The sequence below is a fragment of the Vanellus vanellus genome (genome assembly GCF_965231255.1).
Source record: "Vanellus vanellus genome assembly, chromosome: 5".
NCBI lineage: Eukaryota > Metazoa > Chordata > Aves > Charadriiformes > Charadriidae > Vanellus > Vanellus vanellus.
Window position 1 is genome coordinate 15,795,936 of NC_138910.1, and position 20,254 is coordinate 15,816,189.

The following is a 20,254-nucleotide window of genomic DNA, read 5'->3' on the forward strand; positions in this document are numbered from 1 at the left end:
AGGCAAACTCCAGTGCTCTGTGGGCAGGAAGGGTTTATTACCCCATTGCTGGGTGGTCCCTGGCCACTCTGGTCTGCTGCTGGGTGGCAGCCCCCAGGCCAGCGGGGGCTGTGGGCTGGAGAGCGTTTGAGCATCACCTGATGCATTGGGTGCTGCTGGGCAGGGAGCTGGTGATACTGGGTTGTGGTGATACTGGGTTGGTGAAGCGGTGTGTCGAGGCGCTTCAAAAGCTGTTTCCAAATTAGGGAGCTGTCTGCAGCAGCAGCAACAGCAGCATTTCTGCAACAGCTGTAATGCTATGCAGCCTGTAACTCCCCTGTTGCGCAGCCCGGCCCTGCTGCGTGCTCCGAGATGATGCTGTTAACGTGACTTGGTTCTTAGTTCGTACCTTGGCTGGCTGCATGGAGTGGGGCTCAGCCCTCTTGTTTTGGGGGTGATAACTAAATATTGTTCTTATTCTTTCCAAAAGCTCAGTTTCGGAGGGATTCCTGTGCCGGGGAAACCAGGAACCTTTCAGAGGAAAAATTTCCACGGGTGCATTGAGAACCTTTATTACAACGGAGTCAATATAATTGACCTGGCAAAAAGGCGCAAACCTCAGATCTATACTGTGGTAAGAGACAATAATGTACGCTTTCCTTCCTCGCTTCCAGGCTGTTGGTGCTGCCAGCTGCACTGAATGAATGGTCTTCAGATTTAAATGGCTATGGGCATAATTAGCTTGTTAAAATGATATTGCTGAGGCTGATATCAGCCAGCGCTGACTGCTGTGGTGAGAGTTACTGACAGACAGATGTGGAAATTAATACACTTCTCTGACTTTCCAGGTATATTAGCATTTGTTCGAAGAAACTTGTAAATTCCTTTTCCAAGATGTGTCTTTTTGAGGGCATGGTAGAAGTCAGAGAGACTTTTTTTTTCTGGTTAACTCAGATAAAATCTTATTTTCTGAACCATTCCCCATCGCTGTTGTGGAGTACAGTAGTACCAAAATTTTATTCTGCTATTTGAGTTTGTATTACAGAGAAGAATAAATGTTTCTTTTATTATTGGAAATATTTTCTTTTGTGCTGCTACTTAAATTCAGTGTATTGGCAGTTCTGAGAACCATTGACCTGGTACTAGTGTCTCTAAATGTGGAACAGTAGAGGTAAAGCAAAAGGAACCATGGTTTACCAAGCCTGCTAACATAAAACCTAAATGTAACTTCACACCTAATAATGTCAAAAATTATATTATATTATATTATATTATATTATATTATATTATATTATATTATATTATATTATATTATATTATATTATATTATATGTAGCAAAAAGATATTTAAATATATCATGAGAAAAATAAAGAAAAATTTATTTCATAAAAAGAGGGAACAGTACACTCCCATGCAGCCTTGACAAATTGTAAATAATTCAGCTCTTTTGTTTAGCTCCTGCCACTCTCCTGCACCACGCTATGATATCTGCCTTTTGGCTAATACTGTGTTTTTGGAGAACGTGGAGGTGAAACTGCCTCTGGCTCTCATGGCATCTCTCCTAGTTTGTATTAATGTGTATAAACAGACTGGAGCTACAACAAAGCAACCAGAAGTCCTTCCTTTCCTCACTTTCCCTGCTTAGGGCGAGACTGAATACACAAGGAATGGAAAATGGAAAGGTGATGGGTGAGAAGTCCTGCATTGTGTTGCTGGCAGTCGAGATTGCCTCCAGGATGCTCCCCTAGCCTGGGACTGAGAGACTTTGCTTTAATAACCTCAAATTTGATTGCTCTGACTCAGGACTCTGAGGCACAAATCTTATGAACTGTGTTAAATTGCTCTTCCCCTCAGCTTATTTTCTAAGGGAAGGAAAGACCCCTGATCTGCTTCTTAGGTCATTAAACAGCTGGTTGTTTTGCCAGCTGGGTAATAGGAAGGCCTTCCTAAAGGGGAAAAGAAAAACTTTGTAATGCACTTTTTCTCTGAAGGGTATTGTCTGGGTATAACGTGGCCCCAAGCAATGAAACTCTGTTATCACAATACTTGATTCAGCCAACGCTGGATCGAAGGTCCAGGAATCCTGCTCCTCTTGTCAGTTTAAGGCAGAGGGGATGTGCCCCCATCCTTCAACCTCCCTTACAGAAGTGATGATTTTAACGCAGTAGTTTTCAAAGGCTAGCTGCTGTGCTGCATTTTGCAAGATTTACGAGCCGCTATGTGCGGTGTATGTGACACTTGTGTAGGCAAAGTGCATGGAAAGGTTGCCACACTCACAACACCTTGTAATCTTAGAAGAACATCCTTCCATAGGAAACAGCCCCAGTAACTCTATTGTTTTCCAACATCCTTTCCATCACAGCTATTTATCTCCTCCCGCAACTCTCAGGTACTTCCAGCTTTCACAGGCTGATCGCCCTCTCCCGTCTTCTTGCTCTTCCCCACGCCTTAGCAATTTACTTACTCAAATTAAAATAACTTGTTCTTGCTAAATGTAGTCTTTTGCCTGCCAGACTTCCTCTGCACTAAATGCTTTTACTCAGAGTTCATTGAGGTTTTCAAGCGACAATCCACGTCCCCAGGGAGCTGCAAGCTTCTCTGCTTTGTGTCTTTGTAGTTGCTAAGGTTGTCTGGAGTGGAAATGCGATGAAAGGAACACCACAGAAGAATAGTTAAATGTTGCAGGGACTTGGAATCACTTCTTCCAACAACGCGTTGTGTACTTGTGTTCACTCCCCACAAGCTGGAGTTGTTCTGTATCATTAGTCCTCAAAATACTTTTGTCTCCTAACAAAGTGTATTTGAGGACAAACTGGCCGTTTTGGGATTAGAAAGCCGTTAATGCTCAGAGACACTAGTTTTGGCCTCCAAAAGGGAGGCAGACTTCAACACTCAGTCTCTGCTTCATGCTCTGTTCCTTTGTGAACGTTGATACAGTCAGTGAGCCAAACTTGTGGACTTTCATCCCCATCAACTTTGGTTTTTTTTACTTTTGACATCTTTCACACAAGCGGGAGGATGATACATCAGCTTTGGTTGTATAGGTTTCCTCTTATGAAGTAGTTCCTCATCCATATAGATAATGGTCCAAAATCAGCTACATTTGAAGTCAGAGGAAGAAACTATAGGTTGTCAGTAACAGACTACGGTACTGTGTATCGTACTCTTGGGTGGTGGCTGTGATTATCGTTCCGCCTGTTCTCTTCTGTAACTCATTTGCAGTTGTCAGACTTGCAGTAAATCCCCTTGAGAAGACATCTCGAGATAACGAGCCAGCCTGTCTCTTTGAAGTGGAACTTGCCTTCAGAATTCCATTTTTATATTGCCTGATACTTAACCTCTCTACATGGTAGCCCTATCTACTTGGACAGGCTATCTATCTTCTCTCTGGGGTTTCTTCTCTCCCTGATGGCATGTTGTGGGTATTTTGTTACGTTCGGGGTTTTTTTTTTCTCCTCTAGATCGTTGAGTGTGGTGAAATGATAGGGTGTCTTTTATTTGCTCTCTAAAGCGATTCCTGGTTTTAATTGCAAGAGGTTATGAGAAGTCAAATTTCTGTAATTACCACTGTCACGGTCATAGGGCTGGACCCTTGGGAAATCTCTGCAAATAATAATCTAAAGATCTGCCCTCTTTACTTGCTGTCTTCTCAGCACAAAAGAAGTGCAGAGTGCCCATTGTGAAAAATTGTACAGCAGTTACTGGCGCTTCCTGGGCAAGTAGTTGGGGACAGGAGAATACTCTAGTCAGAGCCACATTTACAAGAAGCAGAAGGGGAATTCTCCTTCACAGAAGGATATTTGACCTGTTGATACGCGGGATGGTGAAGTCCTCGTTGAAGGATTTTGTGCTTGTTAAGAGTGTATGTAGATGGAGGAGGAGATGGGGCAAGTTCTAGAAGAGAAATCCATTGAGAATTGCTAAATACTGAGGGAGTAGTTAAGAGAAATATAGCTATAGCATCCTGAAAACAGTTATAGTATCGCGGCCACCAGTCTTTCCCTGTTGCTAGATTCAGGTGGCACCTTTAGAAACTGCTCTAATGTGACCCATGGCCAGGGTCTCGAGTCTTTTTGCAGGTCACTGATTTGTGATGCCAAAATAAGAAGCCGTCTAGCTGAAGAGAAGAAATGAAAAGGTTACAAAAAGATGCGGTGTTTCATCTTTTCGGTGCTCCGCCCTATGTACTCACTGAAACTGAGGAAAATCCTATCCCCCTTTCCCTTCCATTACCTTCGGCTGATAGCAATTGGAGTTGTATTTTCATTTAGCGGAGCAAACCCTCAACTGACTTGAGAGAAGCGCAGGGTATTTGTAAGGCAGAAGTTGTCAGCCCTCAGATATGCTTGAATTTTTACGTTGGCCTGCCATGTTGAATCTGGGAGCGACAATTCAGCACAGCAAGGGATGCGGTGACATGTAAATGCATCACTGTAGTGCCTCAGGGAGATAACCGATTGCCAGCATCAAAGAGCAAGGAAAGATACCTAGTGACAGAAAAATGTAAACTAATAATTCATTCCCTTTATAGAGAATCCAAACGTGCTATTTTATTAAGCTGATTTGAGATACCTTCATCTTGAGAAGAATTGACTTGTCTACGCACGTCTTGTTCTACCAAAGTGCTATTGCAAGCATGGATATATCCGTGAATATCGGGCTGGTGATTTGTGAAGACCCCTACTAGGGTTTGGAGAACCAGGAGTTAGATATATCTTTTATTATTTTTTATTTTTCATTAGTTTTTGCACTGCAATCAGACTATAGCAATCATAATTCAAAAATGTTGGAACTATTTAGGGACATTTTTCATGACTTCCTATAGGGTCTAAGTTGAATTTATTAAAAAGGAAAAAGTTTTATCTACTTATTTAATGAAAGTGTGAGTCAGACATGCATATTAAAAAGAGAAATGAATTTGCTGTTCTTTTGATAAGGCAGGTGAGCTCACATTCCAGAAATATTTAGTTCCTGTAAAATAGCTTTTTATGGTTTTTTCTATTTTCCTGTCTGCTCTCTGGGTCTTCAGATGAGTCTCCTTCACATCCTTCCTACAGCGTGGAATAGTAAAGAAGTCTATGTAAATAGTATTATTTTTAAGGTCCCATTTTATTGTTGCTGAATGGTATAACGGTTGGGGTTTTTTTAAAGAAATTGTGGCACTTCAATCAAGGTCTTGAAATAAAGTCCATTTCAATGACAGTTTTCCCATTGATTTCCATTGACTTTGTCTACAATTCTAAAGACTTTCAGTCTGTAAATATTTAATCCAGCATGTAGCTGCAATAATAAACTTTCCTTTTCTTGGCATAAAAGTTTCTTTGTGTTAGGATTTTGATAGTTATGATGACCATAAGTGAAGCAAGTCTTTCAGGGAAGGAGACCATATTTTTTTATAAGACTAGTTGACGTATGCAGAAAAAAAATGACACGTTTTGGGGCAAACGAGATGTTTTTGAGAGTCATCAGCCTTCAGCAAATTACAGGTTAGAAACAATTGTTCCGAGTTTAATTTATTACGTTATCTGGGCAGTCAAATTGAGTGAATAGGGCGGTTAGTACCTGCTGAGCAGAGGAGGATGTTTCAAGGCAGGAGGTGATAAGGCTGTTAGTCCCTGTAGGAGAGGAAGAGAGATGGCTAATTATTGTCGTAGGAGTTAGCAGGGAATAAGAAAAATGGGGGAGAATGTAATTTTCTGTACAGCCAAGGCTTCAATGTCTTTTTTAAGGTCTTATTCCAATTGAAAAGGCCTTGGGAACTGCCTGGTACTTGGCTGCCCAGCATAACCGAAAGGGGCAAGCTGACCCCGTCACAGTCAGGAGCCAGGAGTTTGTGCAGTTCATACCAACCATTTAGGCTGGTGCTGTGCTAAGATACACAGATAATTGGAATTTAAAAGAAGAAAAGATAATAAAGAAAACTAATAAATAAAAAAAGCTAAGAATTGCTCTCCCTGCTCTTTTCTAATTAAAGGAATGTGTATCTCTGTTATTATAATAATAATAATAATAATAATACCCCTCTTTTTTGCTGTGTTTTGTTCCAGGTAATAAAACCTAATAAGCCATAGGTCCCTTTACCTTGAACTAGAGTAAAAATCGGGCTTGTATTGTGCTAATTTGCCAGTTTGCTCTAAGACATCTATCTTACCCACTTCTGGCAAGGTGAATTTGAAAGGCTGGCTGCATTCCTGCTTGTTGTTCAAAGGGGGGGAAATATTAAGCGGTCTATATTTTTTTGTGTGCGCGTGTTTCCTCCTGTGCTCTTTTTTCCTTTTCTTATCTCTCTGAGGGGAATGGTGGATGTTTTTTTCCAAATTAGCTCTATATTTGCTCCCATCTTTTTCCAGCAACTCTTAGCTATTGTACCATATAATGAAACAATAACGTACAGTTAGTATGGGCATAAAAGTGGTAAAATCATTTGTTCCACTTCTGGCCGGTGACATAGTCAGCTTAGGAGTCTGAGACAAAGAACATCCAGAAATGTCTAGCCAAGCATCTCATCCCTGATCCAGTCACGGTCACAATGTTTCAGGTTTTTGGAAGCTTTCTTTTTTGTTAAATGCTACTTTTTCCACACAGGAACATTATCTTAATATAAACAACTTAAGTCAATGCGATAAACATATAGGCTTTTTTTGACATATGTGATACCTAGAGTGAGTGAAGACAGGGCAGTTCTCTGTCAAGGGGGTGATTATCACAAGGATACGTTAGCTTCAATGAAACTTGGATCAGGAAAGCTTTCAGATTTCCATCATGAAATTTTGCTCAGAGAAAGAGAAACCCACCTCAGTGTAGGAACATCTCTTAAATTATGAACCCTTCTCTTGGGATGGAGTAGTTGCTCACTCAGTAGACTAGTCCTAACTCAAGTAACACCACGTGTCTTGGTGCTCCCACATCCTGTTTGAAGACAGTTTGCGCCAGTGTGTCAGCAGGGTGGAGCTGGTTTCTGATTTTGATTTGCTTTTCATTCAGTGCTTAGCAATGTCTTGATTTGAGAAGCACTTGAAATCTATGTGGGTCTGTCTCCTGACATCTGTTCTGCTTGAGATAGTTAATTTAAAAAACAGGATTTGAAGGAACCTCCCCCGTTCTTAAAATCCAGTTGCTCAGACTTGAATGACGATCTTTCATCTTACCCTTTTAAAACTGCATCAGAGGTCACCTTTTTCCTCTGTTACTCTCTTTGCAAATTCGTCTGCAACCTCAGTCTCTTCACAGCTAGAAATAGTCCTCCGGTTTCCAAGCTGGAGATATTCTTGCCAGTTTACTCACATTTGTATCTCAGCCAGGCCTGGGATTTTAGGCCCCTTACCTGTCATATGAAATCTTCCTTTCTAATCCTCTGCAGAAAACAAGATATCCTTTTTATTGGATAGTGTCCATAGAGTGATTAATGAGGAAAGTAAGTACCCACAGGTAGTGTGAGAGCTCAGAAATACTCATTTGCTGTTCTTCATGTTCAAGCTGCGATCTTGGCCCGTATCCTTTGGTAGGCTAAATGTTGAGGATTTCAGTTCAGCTGTCAGTTTGAATAATTTCCCAAGCAGATATTCCTTTTGATTAGTACTCTGTGAGAGCGAGGGGTGTGTATAAGAAACTTGTCACCAATGTCCCTCACTGTGGTGTTGCAGCGGTCTTCTGTCTTCATTCAACTGTACATAACGCTACATGAAGAAAGGCCAGAAAAGACTGAAACGGTTCATTAAAGTTATACAGGTTTTATTGAAGTCCACAGAAGTCACTGGAAAGACTCCAGTCAGTTTTGCATGAGGCTTACGGCTCAGAGGATCTTCTATGTAATCCACTTTTATCCTCATCACTTAGCAACTGTGTCCTTCCATTCTCTTTTTAATAGGAAAGGCTCTGGTTCTTTCTTAAAATGCTGTAACATGCTGTCACCTGTTCATTCAACATCTTACTTGAACAAGAACCACCTCTGCAGCTGTACCCCGCCTGCAGAAATCTGGGACGATTGCTCTCGTCTTGAGGCAAGCGTCATGGCAGCCGGTGAACAAATTGTGAATATCTCCATTGCGTTTCCAGGTTCGGAAGATTCCTCTTGTAAGAACAGTAAGAACTCTTTTGGAAAGATTTCACTGCTTATTAGAGGAGTCATTAACCAGTCTGGAGACACCGGGCTCGATGGAATTATCAAATGCCGCATGATAGCTGGAGTTTCCAGCACAGAGTGTCTCCTTTATTTTCTCTAGGGATTAGACTCTTCTTATCCCATTTCCTAGCCAATGAGCTTTTACTTTTCAGTTAAACTGGGCTCAATTATGAAATCAAGTGTCTGCCAGGAGTCTTGCACGTACCCTGGAGAATTCCAGAACTGCTGCCAATTAAAGCAAAATGCTTCTGATCAGATGCAGGTTCAGGAGGAGCTGTTTCCTTTTCTGACTCGGACCCGCTGGAATAATTTTTCTGAGAATAACATTCAGGGCAAATTTAACAGTTTTTGTAATGGGAACCTAGCCCACTTCAGTAACCACTTCAAAGTAACCACTGTGTATTTCTTTTCCAAATTTTCATGTTATTATCCCTGGGAAGGTAGACGGCATTGGTCAGTGTAAGGATGTCGGCAGCTACTGTTGATGTGTATTAACTACATCATCTGGTTTTGCTCTGGAATGCTGCTTTAAGAAGGTGTTTGCCTCCTAGATGAGTCAGTTGAATTGATTTAAGTTCCCAAAAGGCAAACAAGCCTCTTTTCTATCCCTCAAATGTACCTTTAATCCCACTTACACAAAAGATTGCAGCACCGTCTTCATACTTTCCCACCTGCTTGCTCTCCTGGCAGGTGGGATCACATCTCTCACATCAGTTTAGTCAATGGAGAGGCTCAATGAAGTCTCACCTGGTTAAGTGTGGGAGGAGAAGTGTAGGACCTGCCTATATGTCCCAGCATTGGCCATGGGTTCAGTCAGCATTCTTTGCTGTTCCTGTCCCAGGACATGATTTTTGTGCAGATCCCAGATGGCGTGAATTACCAACTAATATGAATGACTTAAGAGTGTTGCTGAGTCACGGCAGTCCATGAGTTTAAGACTAGTTGCACGTGCTGAGAACCTCATATCAAAAGCAGACAGAAATTTGGCCTTAGATTTGGGCCCATGCGTATGCGTCAGGGATGCTTTGCTGTGGTGATGCTGCATACACCCAAAAGAATATTTACTGCATGGGGTCTTTACTGGCTTATTTTAAGGTTGTATGAAAGTTTGTTGTGCGTTGCAAACGCTTTTCTTCATCTTAGCATTCACTTTCTCTGGCACTGTTAAGTCAGTCTAGGCATAGCTTGTTATGCTGCTAGGTAAAATCTGCAAAGAGCTTTGAGACAACAATCCTACCCGAATGTCGCAAATCCTCCCCTCTACAGACTTGCATTTTGCTACAGCCTGCCACTGCCAGTGGAGCAAATTAGATACCTGAGTGCAGACTCAGATAATGTTTGAACTTTCCTCCAAGCTCAGGCGTTATGTATGTATAAGATCGTAAGATCGGTAAATGTCTTACTACTTTGTGTGGAGTTACTTGAATCACTGTAAGTGTCTAAAATTCCAAAGAAAATTTGTCTAAATGTCTAAACCTTTAAAAAGCTCTAGAGAAAGTTAAACATATTTGTGTATATCACTGCAGTTGACTGTCTTTGTTTTGTGTAATTTGTCATGAATTCAGTTGGAAATGGAGGTGGGAATATAACAACAACAGTAACAAAAAAAAAAAAAGAAAAGCCTGTGGCATCTCTTATGCAGACAAAACCCAGTAGGCAGTAGAAACTTTTTAAAGGTTGAGAACAAATTTCCGTTCTACTTCCCCCCTGACTAACGTTCAGGTGAGTTTGGATAAACTTTGGATTATATCTCAAAACTCATTCTAACATGATATACCTGCGGAGACCGTTTGCCATTGCTAAATCTGGCATGTAGCATTCTACACCTAACAGGGCAGGGGATACATAAATAGCTTGATATAGATGTATATTCATCAGGGGTTGTTATCCAGCGATAACTCGGTCTTTTTCTGGCACTTTGTTTCTTTTCCATTTCAAAATAAAGAGTAGAAAGACATTTGAAAGCGATAGGGAACAGTTCCATCAGCTGTCTGAGATTTCAGAGAGGAATTCCCCAAGCCCTGTGCAACTTCCTAGACATCCATCAAGTGCTGTTCGTTATAATTATCCTGTTCAAGCGAGGTACCAGCTCTGATGAGAAGTGGTGCCGTGGAGAAAGCCTTTTACTCCGACGTTTTCACCAGATACCGGTTGGTACCTTACAAAGCAGCCCGGTTCAAAGCAGGCTGGCTGCAACAGTCTCCTGGAGTGGCTTTGAAAGACACGGCTCCTTAAACGCGCTCCAGCTTTATATATTGTTAAGGTTTTATTACGTGCCTTGAATGACCCCGGTTGGGTAACCTACAGTGACTGAACAAAACAGTGGAGTCGGTTCGTCTACAAACTACGGTGATATGTGCTGCTACAGATTCTGTTGACTGCTTTGAGTAAACGTGCTGCTCTTCTGGGCAAACAGCACCGTTGATTTCGGGGCTGGACGACTGAGGTGATCAACTAAGTTTGGCATTGAAATGGTGCTGGATTTCACCACGCTTGCTGTGTATGTAATGTTGTAATAATTCCTCAAAATGCCCCCTGGAAACCATGAGACTTAGAACTGGCCGGGAAATCTCACTGTTGTTTCATCCCACTATAAGTACTTTATTCAAGTGACTTTTTCTTTGAATTTTCTTATGAATTTTGAAATAATTTTAGAATAATTATTTGTAATTATTTATGTTATTATTATTATTAAGTGGACTTTTATTATTTGGAGTAGCACAGGGCTGTGTCATTCTGAGTAAGAGAAAACATAATCAGTACTGCTACTGCAAATTATATATTGAATATTTGAAATAAACCCAGGAAATTTGCCTCGTGTTTTGCTGCATGTAGTAGATTCAAATAAATGAGGGAGTTTTTACTTTGAAGGTTATGTAGTGTTGGTGTAACTGGGCAAAATAGGACTGTCACTAATAGCTGCGTTTTGGCTTATATTTAGAATAAAACTAGTCTGTCTGGTTGGATCCCTTCGCAGTGGAGGATGCTTTGTTTTTTCACCTGCGGTTTGCCTTGTTCACCCCCCCGTAGTGCCATCGGTGCAGAGCTGGTGCGGGACATTTGCATCGCATCCCACAGCACGCAGAGGTTCGGGTGGACTTGCTAGGGCTTCACTCTCAGTTCCTGAAGTCAACATACATCCAAATGAGTTTGATTTTATTGACAAAAAGCTAAACTTGAGCTTGAAACGGAAGGTGCTGGGAAACATAAAGCAGATGTGGCCACGTGGAGGTGGTCTGTCTGGGCTACCAAATGAGCCCTTCTGCACCCAGGCATGGTCTTGACATGGGACGTTTAGACTTATTTAGATCCTTCTAGTTGAGGTTCTGATTTTTGATCTTCACCCCCTCCATTTTGGGGTTAAAGAAAAGTATGGAAGAAAAATTTTCCCAGAGTGGACAGATACATTTCCTAATGACTTCCAAATATTTATGTCTAAATAACAATACCTATTTCAGTGTTGAAGGCTATTAGAAATGCAATGCTTATTTAATTATGGATGTTTTGGAATCACCAAAAAAGAAATTGTCATGTTGATGATGTTTGATGTTTATTATTTGCAGGGGAATGTGACCTTTTCCTGCTCAGAACCACCAATTGTTCCTATCACCTTTGTCAGCGCCAGTCAAAGCTACTTGCTGCTACCCGGCACTCCTCAAATCGATGGTTTGTCAGTCAGCTTCCAGTTTCGAACATGGAATAGAGACGGTTTGCTTCTGTTCACCGAATTGTCTGAAAATTCAGGACCTCTCCTGGTTTACCTTCATAGTGGGAGATTGACACTACTTATTCAGAAAGAGACAGAGAACCCGGTGGAAATCAGTGAAGGTATTATGTTTACTCTCATCTGTCCCCCTTTAAAATACAAAGGTCCGACCCCACAGGATGAAAGGATGGTGAAACAAGGAAATACCCAGACTTCTTTTCTCTTTTCAAATTTTCTCTTGCTTTCCAGAGGTAGAAGCACTGTGTGCAGCTTGAGGGAGGTCTAAGCATGGCAGGCCGGCGTCCTGAGATCTCCAGACTCTGTGAACCTGACAATTAGCTCAGCCTCTGTGTTCGTAAACAGTCACGCTGAATTTCCTTCAGTCAGGTCACATGAAGCCCTTCTTGTTTCCTGTCCTCGGATCGTGCTGGATCCATCTGGGAGCCGGCTCAGCAGCTGCACCGTTCCCCAGCAGAAGTTAAGGCGACCTCAGAGCTGATTTTCTTCCTCTGACTGTAGCTTCACGAGGCTGAAATGGGGTTGCCTCTCTGGCGTAAAATTCAGGGGAAATTGCTTGTAAACACTTACCAGAACGGCTATGCAGAGACAACAGGGAAACAATTTCAGACTGTACAACGGAGGTGGGACCAGAATGGCCCATCCCAGTGTGACCTGTATAAAGTATGCTGACATCCCAAACAGAAACGTTCTTAGCCCAGGGCCTCTGCTCATCCCTTGCTGCTCTGCAGCCTCGCTGGGTGGAGGACTGGGAAATTCATTTTCTGCATAGGTTGAATACCCAGTTTCCAACGGTGGATGAGTAATAGACTGATGGAACTCAGATGGAACTAAATAATAATAATAGTAATTTCTGAAAGAGCAGCTGTTTAAAAATATGTAATATTAAAATATTCCCAGCACAGACTAAAAGAGGGCAGATGTGTCTATTATAAGAAACAGAGATAAAAACTGACAGAGTTGTCAAAGCGGAGCTGTTCCGTATGCGTGTTTCATTCCCCTTTATGATAGAAAACGAGGCAGCCCTGCATCTATCCTTATTCACGTAGATTGCTACGGCCTTAGCGTGCTGCAATTCAATGCTGAAAACTGAATTTCCAGCCTTTATTGCAGCCCTAATTAAATTGTTGACAAAGCTGAGACAATGTCAATATTTGGTTGGGTGTATTTGGTTTTATGTAGTTCTGGAATCATGAACCCGAGCCCAGCCTGTGGTGCTATCCAAAACATTGCTAAGCTGCCTACTTACACATGGAAAAATACGCAGAAATTGCAAGTGCCACGCTCTGCACGTGTCAGGTACGCAGAATAAACTCATGCTTGCTCGAGAACGGACTTATTTTTGCCCCAAAGGGGACCTGTTTTGTTTTGACATCTTTTCAAACTTCAACAACGTGTTTCACTTCAAAATGGACTTGTTCTAGTTGACAAATCCATTTTGGGGGGGAAACCGGCCTCTTGCTCTATGGAAATTGTGCATACGTTAGCAGCCATTACTGTGGAAATTGTCGCATTTTCAAATTCATAACGAAATGGCTTTTCATACACATAACACCCACATATTTTTTTTTTTTATTTTGTTTTGAACTGTTCTCACACCTCTTTGTGTCACTAAGTGCTGGTTTGTTTCTTCTGAAAGCTACATTAACGAAAAATAATTCCGTTAGGAAGGGGAGTAAATACTAGTTGCCTGGGCCTGGTCTCGGTGACTCCAGCCTGGCGACGGTGTATTTTGAACTGTAATGAGGTTACTTTTGATCTGCACCGCTGTGTGGGAGCTCAGAAGCTTGCCCGCTGATTTTTATGGCTGTCAGAACAGAGGATGTGGAGTTTCTTTGTAGCTGTGTGGTGCTATTTCAAGAGCCGTGAGGTGCAACGCTGATTTTCAGAATAAGGAAACAGAGAGGTTATCTCCCACTTTGCACGAGTGTCTAGAAGAGAAAGAGGATACCCAGTACCATAACGTCTCACGTACCTTTGTAGGTCACAGCAACAATCCCAGCTCTCCCAGGACCCAGGTTGAAATCCAATATAGAAGGGCTTTGGTACATCCATCAATAAGACTGTGTGCTAACTTAGGGCCGAAGGGTTTTAAGAAACACAAATCCTCCTGATACCTACTGGAATTTGTCAGGTTTCATATTGGAGCCTGAGACAGGGTGTGACCATCTCACTGAATCTAATCCTCTGCAATCCCAGGCATCTGGTCAGCACCAGGAGCTCAACGGAGATCTTCTCTGCGCGCTCCTGTGAGCTAGAAGCATTTCCCAACAGACTGAAAATGAGAAATAAACACCCGTGAAATGGTAATAATTGCTAACAGAAAGGCAAAGGGCCCTGCTAGCTTGCTGAGTGCCCGCAGTACCAGAAGCAGGTTAGATTAAAATGTGAGATGACCTACTTAAATACTCTCAAAAGCTTTCTCTTTCTTGGACCTTTTCTTCTATGCCAGTTTTTTTCCAGAGGTAATGAGTTCTTTTCAGCCGCCAGTTCTCCCTCTGTTGGAATCAGCTGCACATTTGTGGTCACAATGTAGAAGCACAAGGAGGTTTGAAGAACACAGTTGCCTCCTGCACCTCTTTTTTTCACTCTTCGTACTTGTTTTTTTTTTTTTGCCAGGCATCAATCTCCACGATGGGCTTTGGCATTCTGTTAACATCAATGCCAGAAGACATCGCATTACCCTGACACTGGATAACAATGCTGCCACTGCTAGCCATGCAACCACTGTCTCAAGGATCTACTCTGGGAACAGCTATTATTTTGGAGGTAGGTTGTTCCAGACAGATGCAAGACAGGTTTTCCCGATGCAGATCCTCATGTCCTCACCATTGAGGTCTCCCCAGGTGCACTGTGTTTGCAGCTAAGAGCAAATCTTCTAATAACTGATTTTAGACCGCCTATTGAGTTGCAGTGCTTACAGCACTGTGGGAAGATTGAAGGGTCTTGGTCAACCCTGACCGAGCGAGAAAGAGCAGACGTACTAACACAGCTGTAAAAGTGGACTACTGGTAGTGGTAGCCAACGGGTACCTACATGTAGCTCGCAAAACATGCAAAAGCTACACAGCTCTATTAGGCACAAGTTTTTTTTTTCTAGTTAAAAGGCCTGAGGACTATTAATATTATTAATAGTCCTGTAGCTATCACTGTCCTGATCAGGCTCAGTGACTTTAGACTTCAGAGCTTAATTGACGTATGGCTCAGATCTACAAAGGTATGTAGGTACTGTGCTCTCGTGGAAATGAATGTAGGCTTAGCTCAATTTTGAAAATGGAAAGAACAATCTTGAAAAATACTACCTTCTGCTTTTTGGAGTGGAGGCATTAATTTAGATAAAGGGAGTGTCATCAACTGTCTTTTTATCTAATGTATTTCTTCGTAGTGCTTACTGCAGTGAGGCTCTGATCTCGATGAACCCTCTGGGTACAGCACTAAGTGAGGATGCACAGGAGGCTTTGGATCTTAGAGCTGGCCAAATACAGAGAAAGCTCACATACAAATGGTTTTCTTGCTTTCCGTGCACGGGATTTCATCCTTTTACTCTGTGGATTGCCCCAGCAGCAGAATTTAACCCATAATGATTTTACAATTTGCACAGCTTTTTTATGGGAGTCAGTTGCTATCAACTGTGGAGTTTAAAGAAGGTGGGAAAAAACAAATTTTGATTTTGCTTAATACATGTGAAAACCACATACTCTATTGTTTCCAGTGCCTGTTGTTTTGTTGTGTTTTTTTTTCTCTGTAAAAAAAATATTCTTTTTTTACCTTACTGAAGGATTTATAACACAGAAGGTTGCATAGCACAAGGAATGAAAACAATTGGAATAATGAGCCTCCAAGTTCTTGCATCAGGAAATCCCAGCAGAAATAGATGAACATTCCAATATTCTTCTCTGCCTCTTCTCTTTTTCCCACAGGGTGCCCTGACAATTTCACCGATTCCCAATGTTTAAATCCCATTACTGCTTTTCAAGGCTGTATGAGGCTCATCTTTATTGATAACCAGCCCAAGGACCTCATTTTAGTTCAGCAAGGCTCCCTGGGGAATTTTAGTGATTTACACATTGATCTGTGTGGCATCAAAGACAGGTAATTATTGTTTCCTCTTTCTTGTATTTGTTCTTTTTTTCATCCTAGCGGTTTATAAATACAGGTTGCATTAAGTGAAAATTCTAATCTGCCAACATTACGGATATTAGGCATAATACAGCTACTAATAGAAAATATTACAGCAAAGATAGGAGGACTGGAGGGGAAATGGTTTCAATTACATGAGGCTCTCTTCACATTGACTTGTAGGAAATAGAGTATGCAAATTCAATCAAACCACAGATTGGTGAAAGGATTAAATTTTATGCATAAACAACATTTGATTGCTTTGAAGTTTTAGAGGCGAATGAAAGAGAAGGAAAAATTATTTGATTCATCAGAACATGTCATCCCCTTAATATACTAGCTGGTTTTGCTTAAGTAGATCATTTACAATTTTTCTTGTTAGCCATTACAGCACAGCACATTTATAATGAAGATATGGTACACCTCATGCGACATACTGCCCATTCAGTAGGACGATATAACGATGAAATGTCTGTATCTACCAGAGACACATTTCAGTTTAAATACTGGTCTGAACCCCTCCTAAGCTGAAACCTGACAGGAAATCCAAATTTTCTCATAAAGAATAGAGAGGAAATAAGCAACCAGGTTTTGTTTTTTTTTAAATATTTCATAATTTCTCCTTTGCTTCCTAGGGATTTTTAGTGTCTAAATATTTCTGAACGATTTCTGCAAATGTACACTTTGAAGTTTGTACGTGGAATAATAGGCAATGGTTTTGTCTTTTTTTTAATCTAACTAAGTTCTGAGAAATGGAAATGGAACTGCTGGACATTTCATGTGCTTCAGATAGTTAAGGGAGTAGCAAAGGCATTTTTGAAATGCGTTAGGAGCTTAAGCATTTAACCTGTTTTTTTCAGACAAGTTGCTTAGGGAGGTGGAGCAGAAGGCCAATATCCATTGTTGCTTACTGTAGGAGGGATCAGCCTGCTGGAGCTGCAACATTTTGAAAAGTGGGCAAAACCTCTATTGTGTGAGACCTTTGTGCTCATCTTTCGTCTTAACAAACACGTTCATGTTTGTTAACTTGTACAGGGAAAATACTGACTCTGCTGATCAAACCTGTTTCCATGTTTAACGATGACTGAATTCAGGGGGATGTGAATTTCACGCTTGGTGTGCCTGAAATGGTAGATGGTGTTGATAAGGTGCAGCTGATTTAACAAAAGGAAGTAAAATATAAACTTTCCTGAGAATTAAGAGAAAGAGAGTGTTTTGCTGTTTTCTTGGAAAAACATTCTTTAAGGTCGAGTGGAACATTCAAAGGCAACTTGTATATTTGTATACTGAAACAGAAGAGAACTCTTCTGTTATGATGCAGAGGGGCTGTGGGATGTCTCCAGTGCCTTTGTTGCCACCAAGTCCAGGCTACGATGTAAATCTGTGGTACTACTGCAAGTGTCTTCCTTGCTGGCGCCGTGGAGATTGCAGCTTTCTCTTTCACTGAAACACCCAGTGCTCTCTCCCTGTCTGGCAACCCCAACAACTGTGCTAAAGCTGTTTTCCAGGGAAGAAGGAAGAATTTTTTTATTTTTTTTTTCGTCCAAATCATATTTTACACATCTGGGACACAGTCTTGAGAGAGGTTAAATTTACAGAATAGATTTCAAGAAGTTACAAAAGTTGTTCAAAGATTCACAGGGTGAAATACTGCTGAGGTCAAGAGCGGTCAAAGCAGCAAGGGACAGCTGGAAAGAGGGATGCAATTCAAAGAAAATAAAGAAAATAAAGAAAATAAAGAGAAGAGGCAAATCTTTTTGTATTATTTTGCCAAAACAATTGATCCTAAGCCAGTGGATGAGCCGGGGAAAGACTGAACAAGAAAGTATTCATGGAGTGTCTTCCTCCTAATAATATTTGAGAATCTTAGGTTCTGCAAACCTGTATTATGGCATAACTGGTTACAGCAAACTATAGATGGAAAGTTTGGCAGAACTGGAGATTGCAATCTAAAGACTGTATTGCCGTCTAGTCTGCACTGTGTACTCTTGAGTAGATTTTCAAATCTTGCTCAATTGGTTCATCGCACAAAATGTCTGACACTTCCAGTCGCTGTAATTCAACTTGTCACCATAGTTCAACTACTGCTCTATATTGCAGCAGCTCTGGACTATAGGAATGTTGGGGTCTGGCTCCAGGCGTGCAGTGTCCAGCTGCTCATTCTCTCTATATAAAGATTATTAAAACTCTGTAAAAGCATATTCTCCGAGAAACGTCATCTCCCCTTTCTTAATTATAAGATTTATTGCTGTATGCACTGTAAAGCACGTGTTTTTGTAACTTTGACTCGTGTGGGGATTGTGTAGCTTAATTATCATGTAAATGGGGCATTTGTCTTAGTTATAGAAGCAAAACCCCTCTTTTGAGGAATATGCCTCTATTTAGAAAGCAGTTTATTTGGGACAGGCTTGTACGCCAAGATCATTGAGACCTGGGCTCTGAACGCAGTGGTTAGACAGCTCACTGCAACTCGTGCCTGCTCTTAAACAGAGAATTAATGACTTTATTTTGAAAGATGATAAACTGGGACTATTATTGATGCCGGCAGTGTGCTTTTGAGAGAGAATTGAGTTGTGTAAGCATATTACACACGCACACACCCCCCATACACACCCTGGGATTCCCAGTATAAAGCCATGTGCCTCTATTAATTTAAATGGAGCCATCTGAGGGACTAAGAATCACGGAATAGTCAGGGTTAGAAGGGACCTCTGGAGATCATCTAGTCCAACCCCCCTGCCAGAGCAGGGTCACCTACAGCAGGTTGCACAGAACGGCGTCCAGACGGGTTTTGAATGTCTTCAGTGTGGGAGACTCCACAGCCTCTTTGGGCAGCCTGTGCCAGTGCTCTGCCACCCTCAAAATAAAGAAGTTCCTCCTCATGTTAAGATGGAACTTCCTATATTCAAGTTTGTGCCCATTACGTCTTGTCCTATCACTGGGCACCACTGAAAAAAGATTTTTCCCATCCCCCTGGCACCCTCCCTTTAATTATTTGTAAGCATTAATAAGATCCCCCCTCAGTCTTCTCTTCTTTGGACTAAAAAGACCCAAGTTTCTCAGTCTTTCCTCATAAGAGAGGTGTTCTAATCCCCTAAGCATCGTCGTAGCCCTTTGCTAGTCCCTTTCCAGCAGTTCCCTGTCCTTCTTGAACTGGGGAGCCCAGAATTAAGCCTTAATGTCTCATTGTCTGTCATCGCTAGTATTTTAACTGTATGCGTGCTCAAGTCAACTTGACATGAATGCCTTCTGTCTCCCCACATTTGTTATTTCCATCCTTCAGTAGCTATTTTTCAGGAAATAAATGCCCTGTCACTGGTTGAGCTATCAGAGTACACACAAAAAATGGGAATGTCCATAGAAATATACAGAGCTTTGCCTTCTTTGCACGGGGAGACAGTGCCAAGTGAAGATGCTTTTGGAGACACAAGCAAACTTGACCCTGTTGCCGACCCTGCTTTGAGCAGGGGGCTTTTGCTAGAGACCTCCAGAGGCTCCTTGCAGCCTAAGCGATCCTGTGAATGAGGCCACCCAGTAGCTGCTCTGGTCCCAACTGAGAGGGCAATTCAGGATGTGTCTGCGAGAGCTGGGTTTAGCAGATAACACACAGAAAACTCACGTCTTCTGTGCTTTCAGTAGGATGTTGAGATGATGTACAGTCTGCAGTTGAACATGGCAATCTGGACTGTCCCAGTGATGGCGGAAGGCTACTTAGCACCATCTATTGAAAGACTGCTTGTTTCTAGCCCTCAGCTGCAGTGTCAGCATCACCAATGTTCCTACTGCTGCATATCAAGTCATCTCTGATTTTCCACCCCCTTGTACGGTACCTACATATTGTCCTTAGGTGGCACATCCTGTGTAAGGAGAGGCATCCCCAATCTATTCATATCAGAGCTGTGTCTGCACCGCAAGCCCTGCCAAATAGTGTCGTGTTCCCTTCTTTACCTCCTTTAAGACAAAGCTGTTCCTGCAAACTGTTCCCCATGTCTTGTGGAACAGGAAAGTAGAATCTGTAGGAGGAAGCATTTTTTCTTGTAGCAGTGTGTGTGTAGGGCTCTTGGCGTTATCCCCACTAACTGCCTACTCTTAGTCCAGCTAACTATTTTTTTTCCTTTTGTTCATGGCATGTATGTTTGCTGTGGTTGTCCAAATACGCAAATTGCGTAGTCTTTTCTGAGGATGTTGCAAAGTGTGGTGCTTACATTGCTCCTGTTCTGAAGTGTCAGAGGTCATAGCTGTCTGCAGTGCATTTATCCCTATTCCAGTGAGAGGTAAAGAAAAAATGAGACAATATCCTGCTAAGTCAT

General features: G+C 41.7%; 1 protein-coding gene across 1 annotated transcript in view; it reads left to right on the top strand.

The window, feature by feature from the left end:
• Positions 1-20,254, top strand: part of CNTNAP5 (contactin associated protein family member 5) — a gene marked incomplete at both ends in the record, with an annotated part of 292,999 nt that overhangs the window by 144,085 nt on the left and 128,660 nt on the right. The window contains 4 exons of the mRNA XM_082484629.1: positions 470-613; positions 11,666-11,930; positions 14,446-14,595; positions 15,746-15,917. Of these exons, the coding sequence (XP_082340755.1) occupies positions 470-613; positions 11,666-11,930; positions 14,446-14,595; positions 15,746-15,917 (731 nt within the window). The remainder of the gene's footprint in view (positions 1-469; positions 614-11,665; positions 11,931-14,445; positions 14,596-15,745; positions 15,918-20,254) is intronic.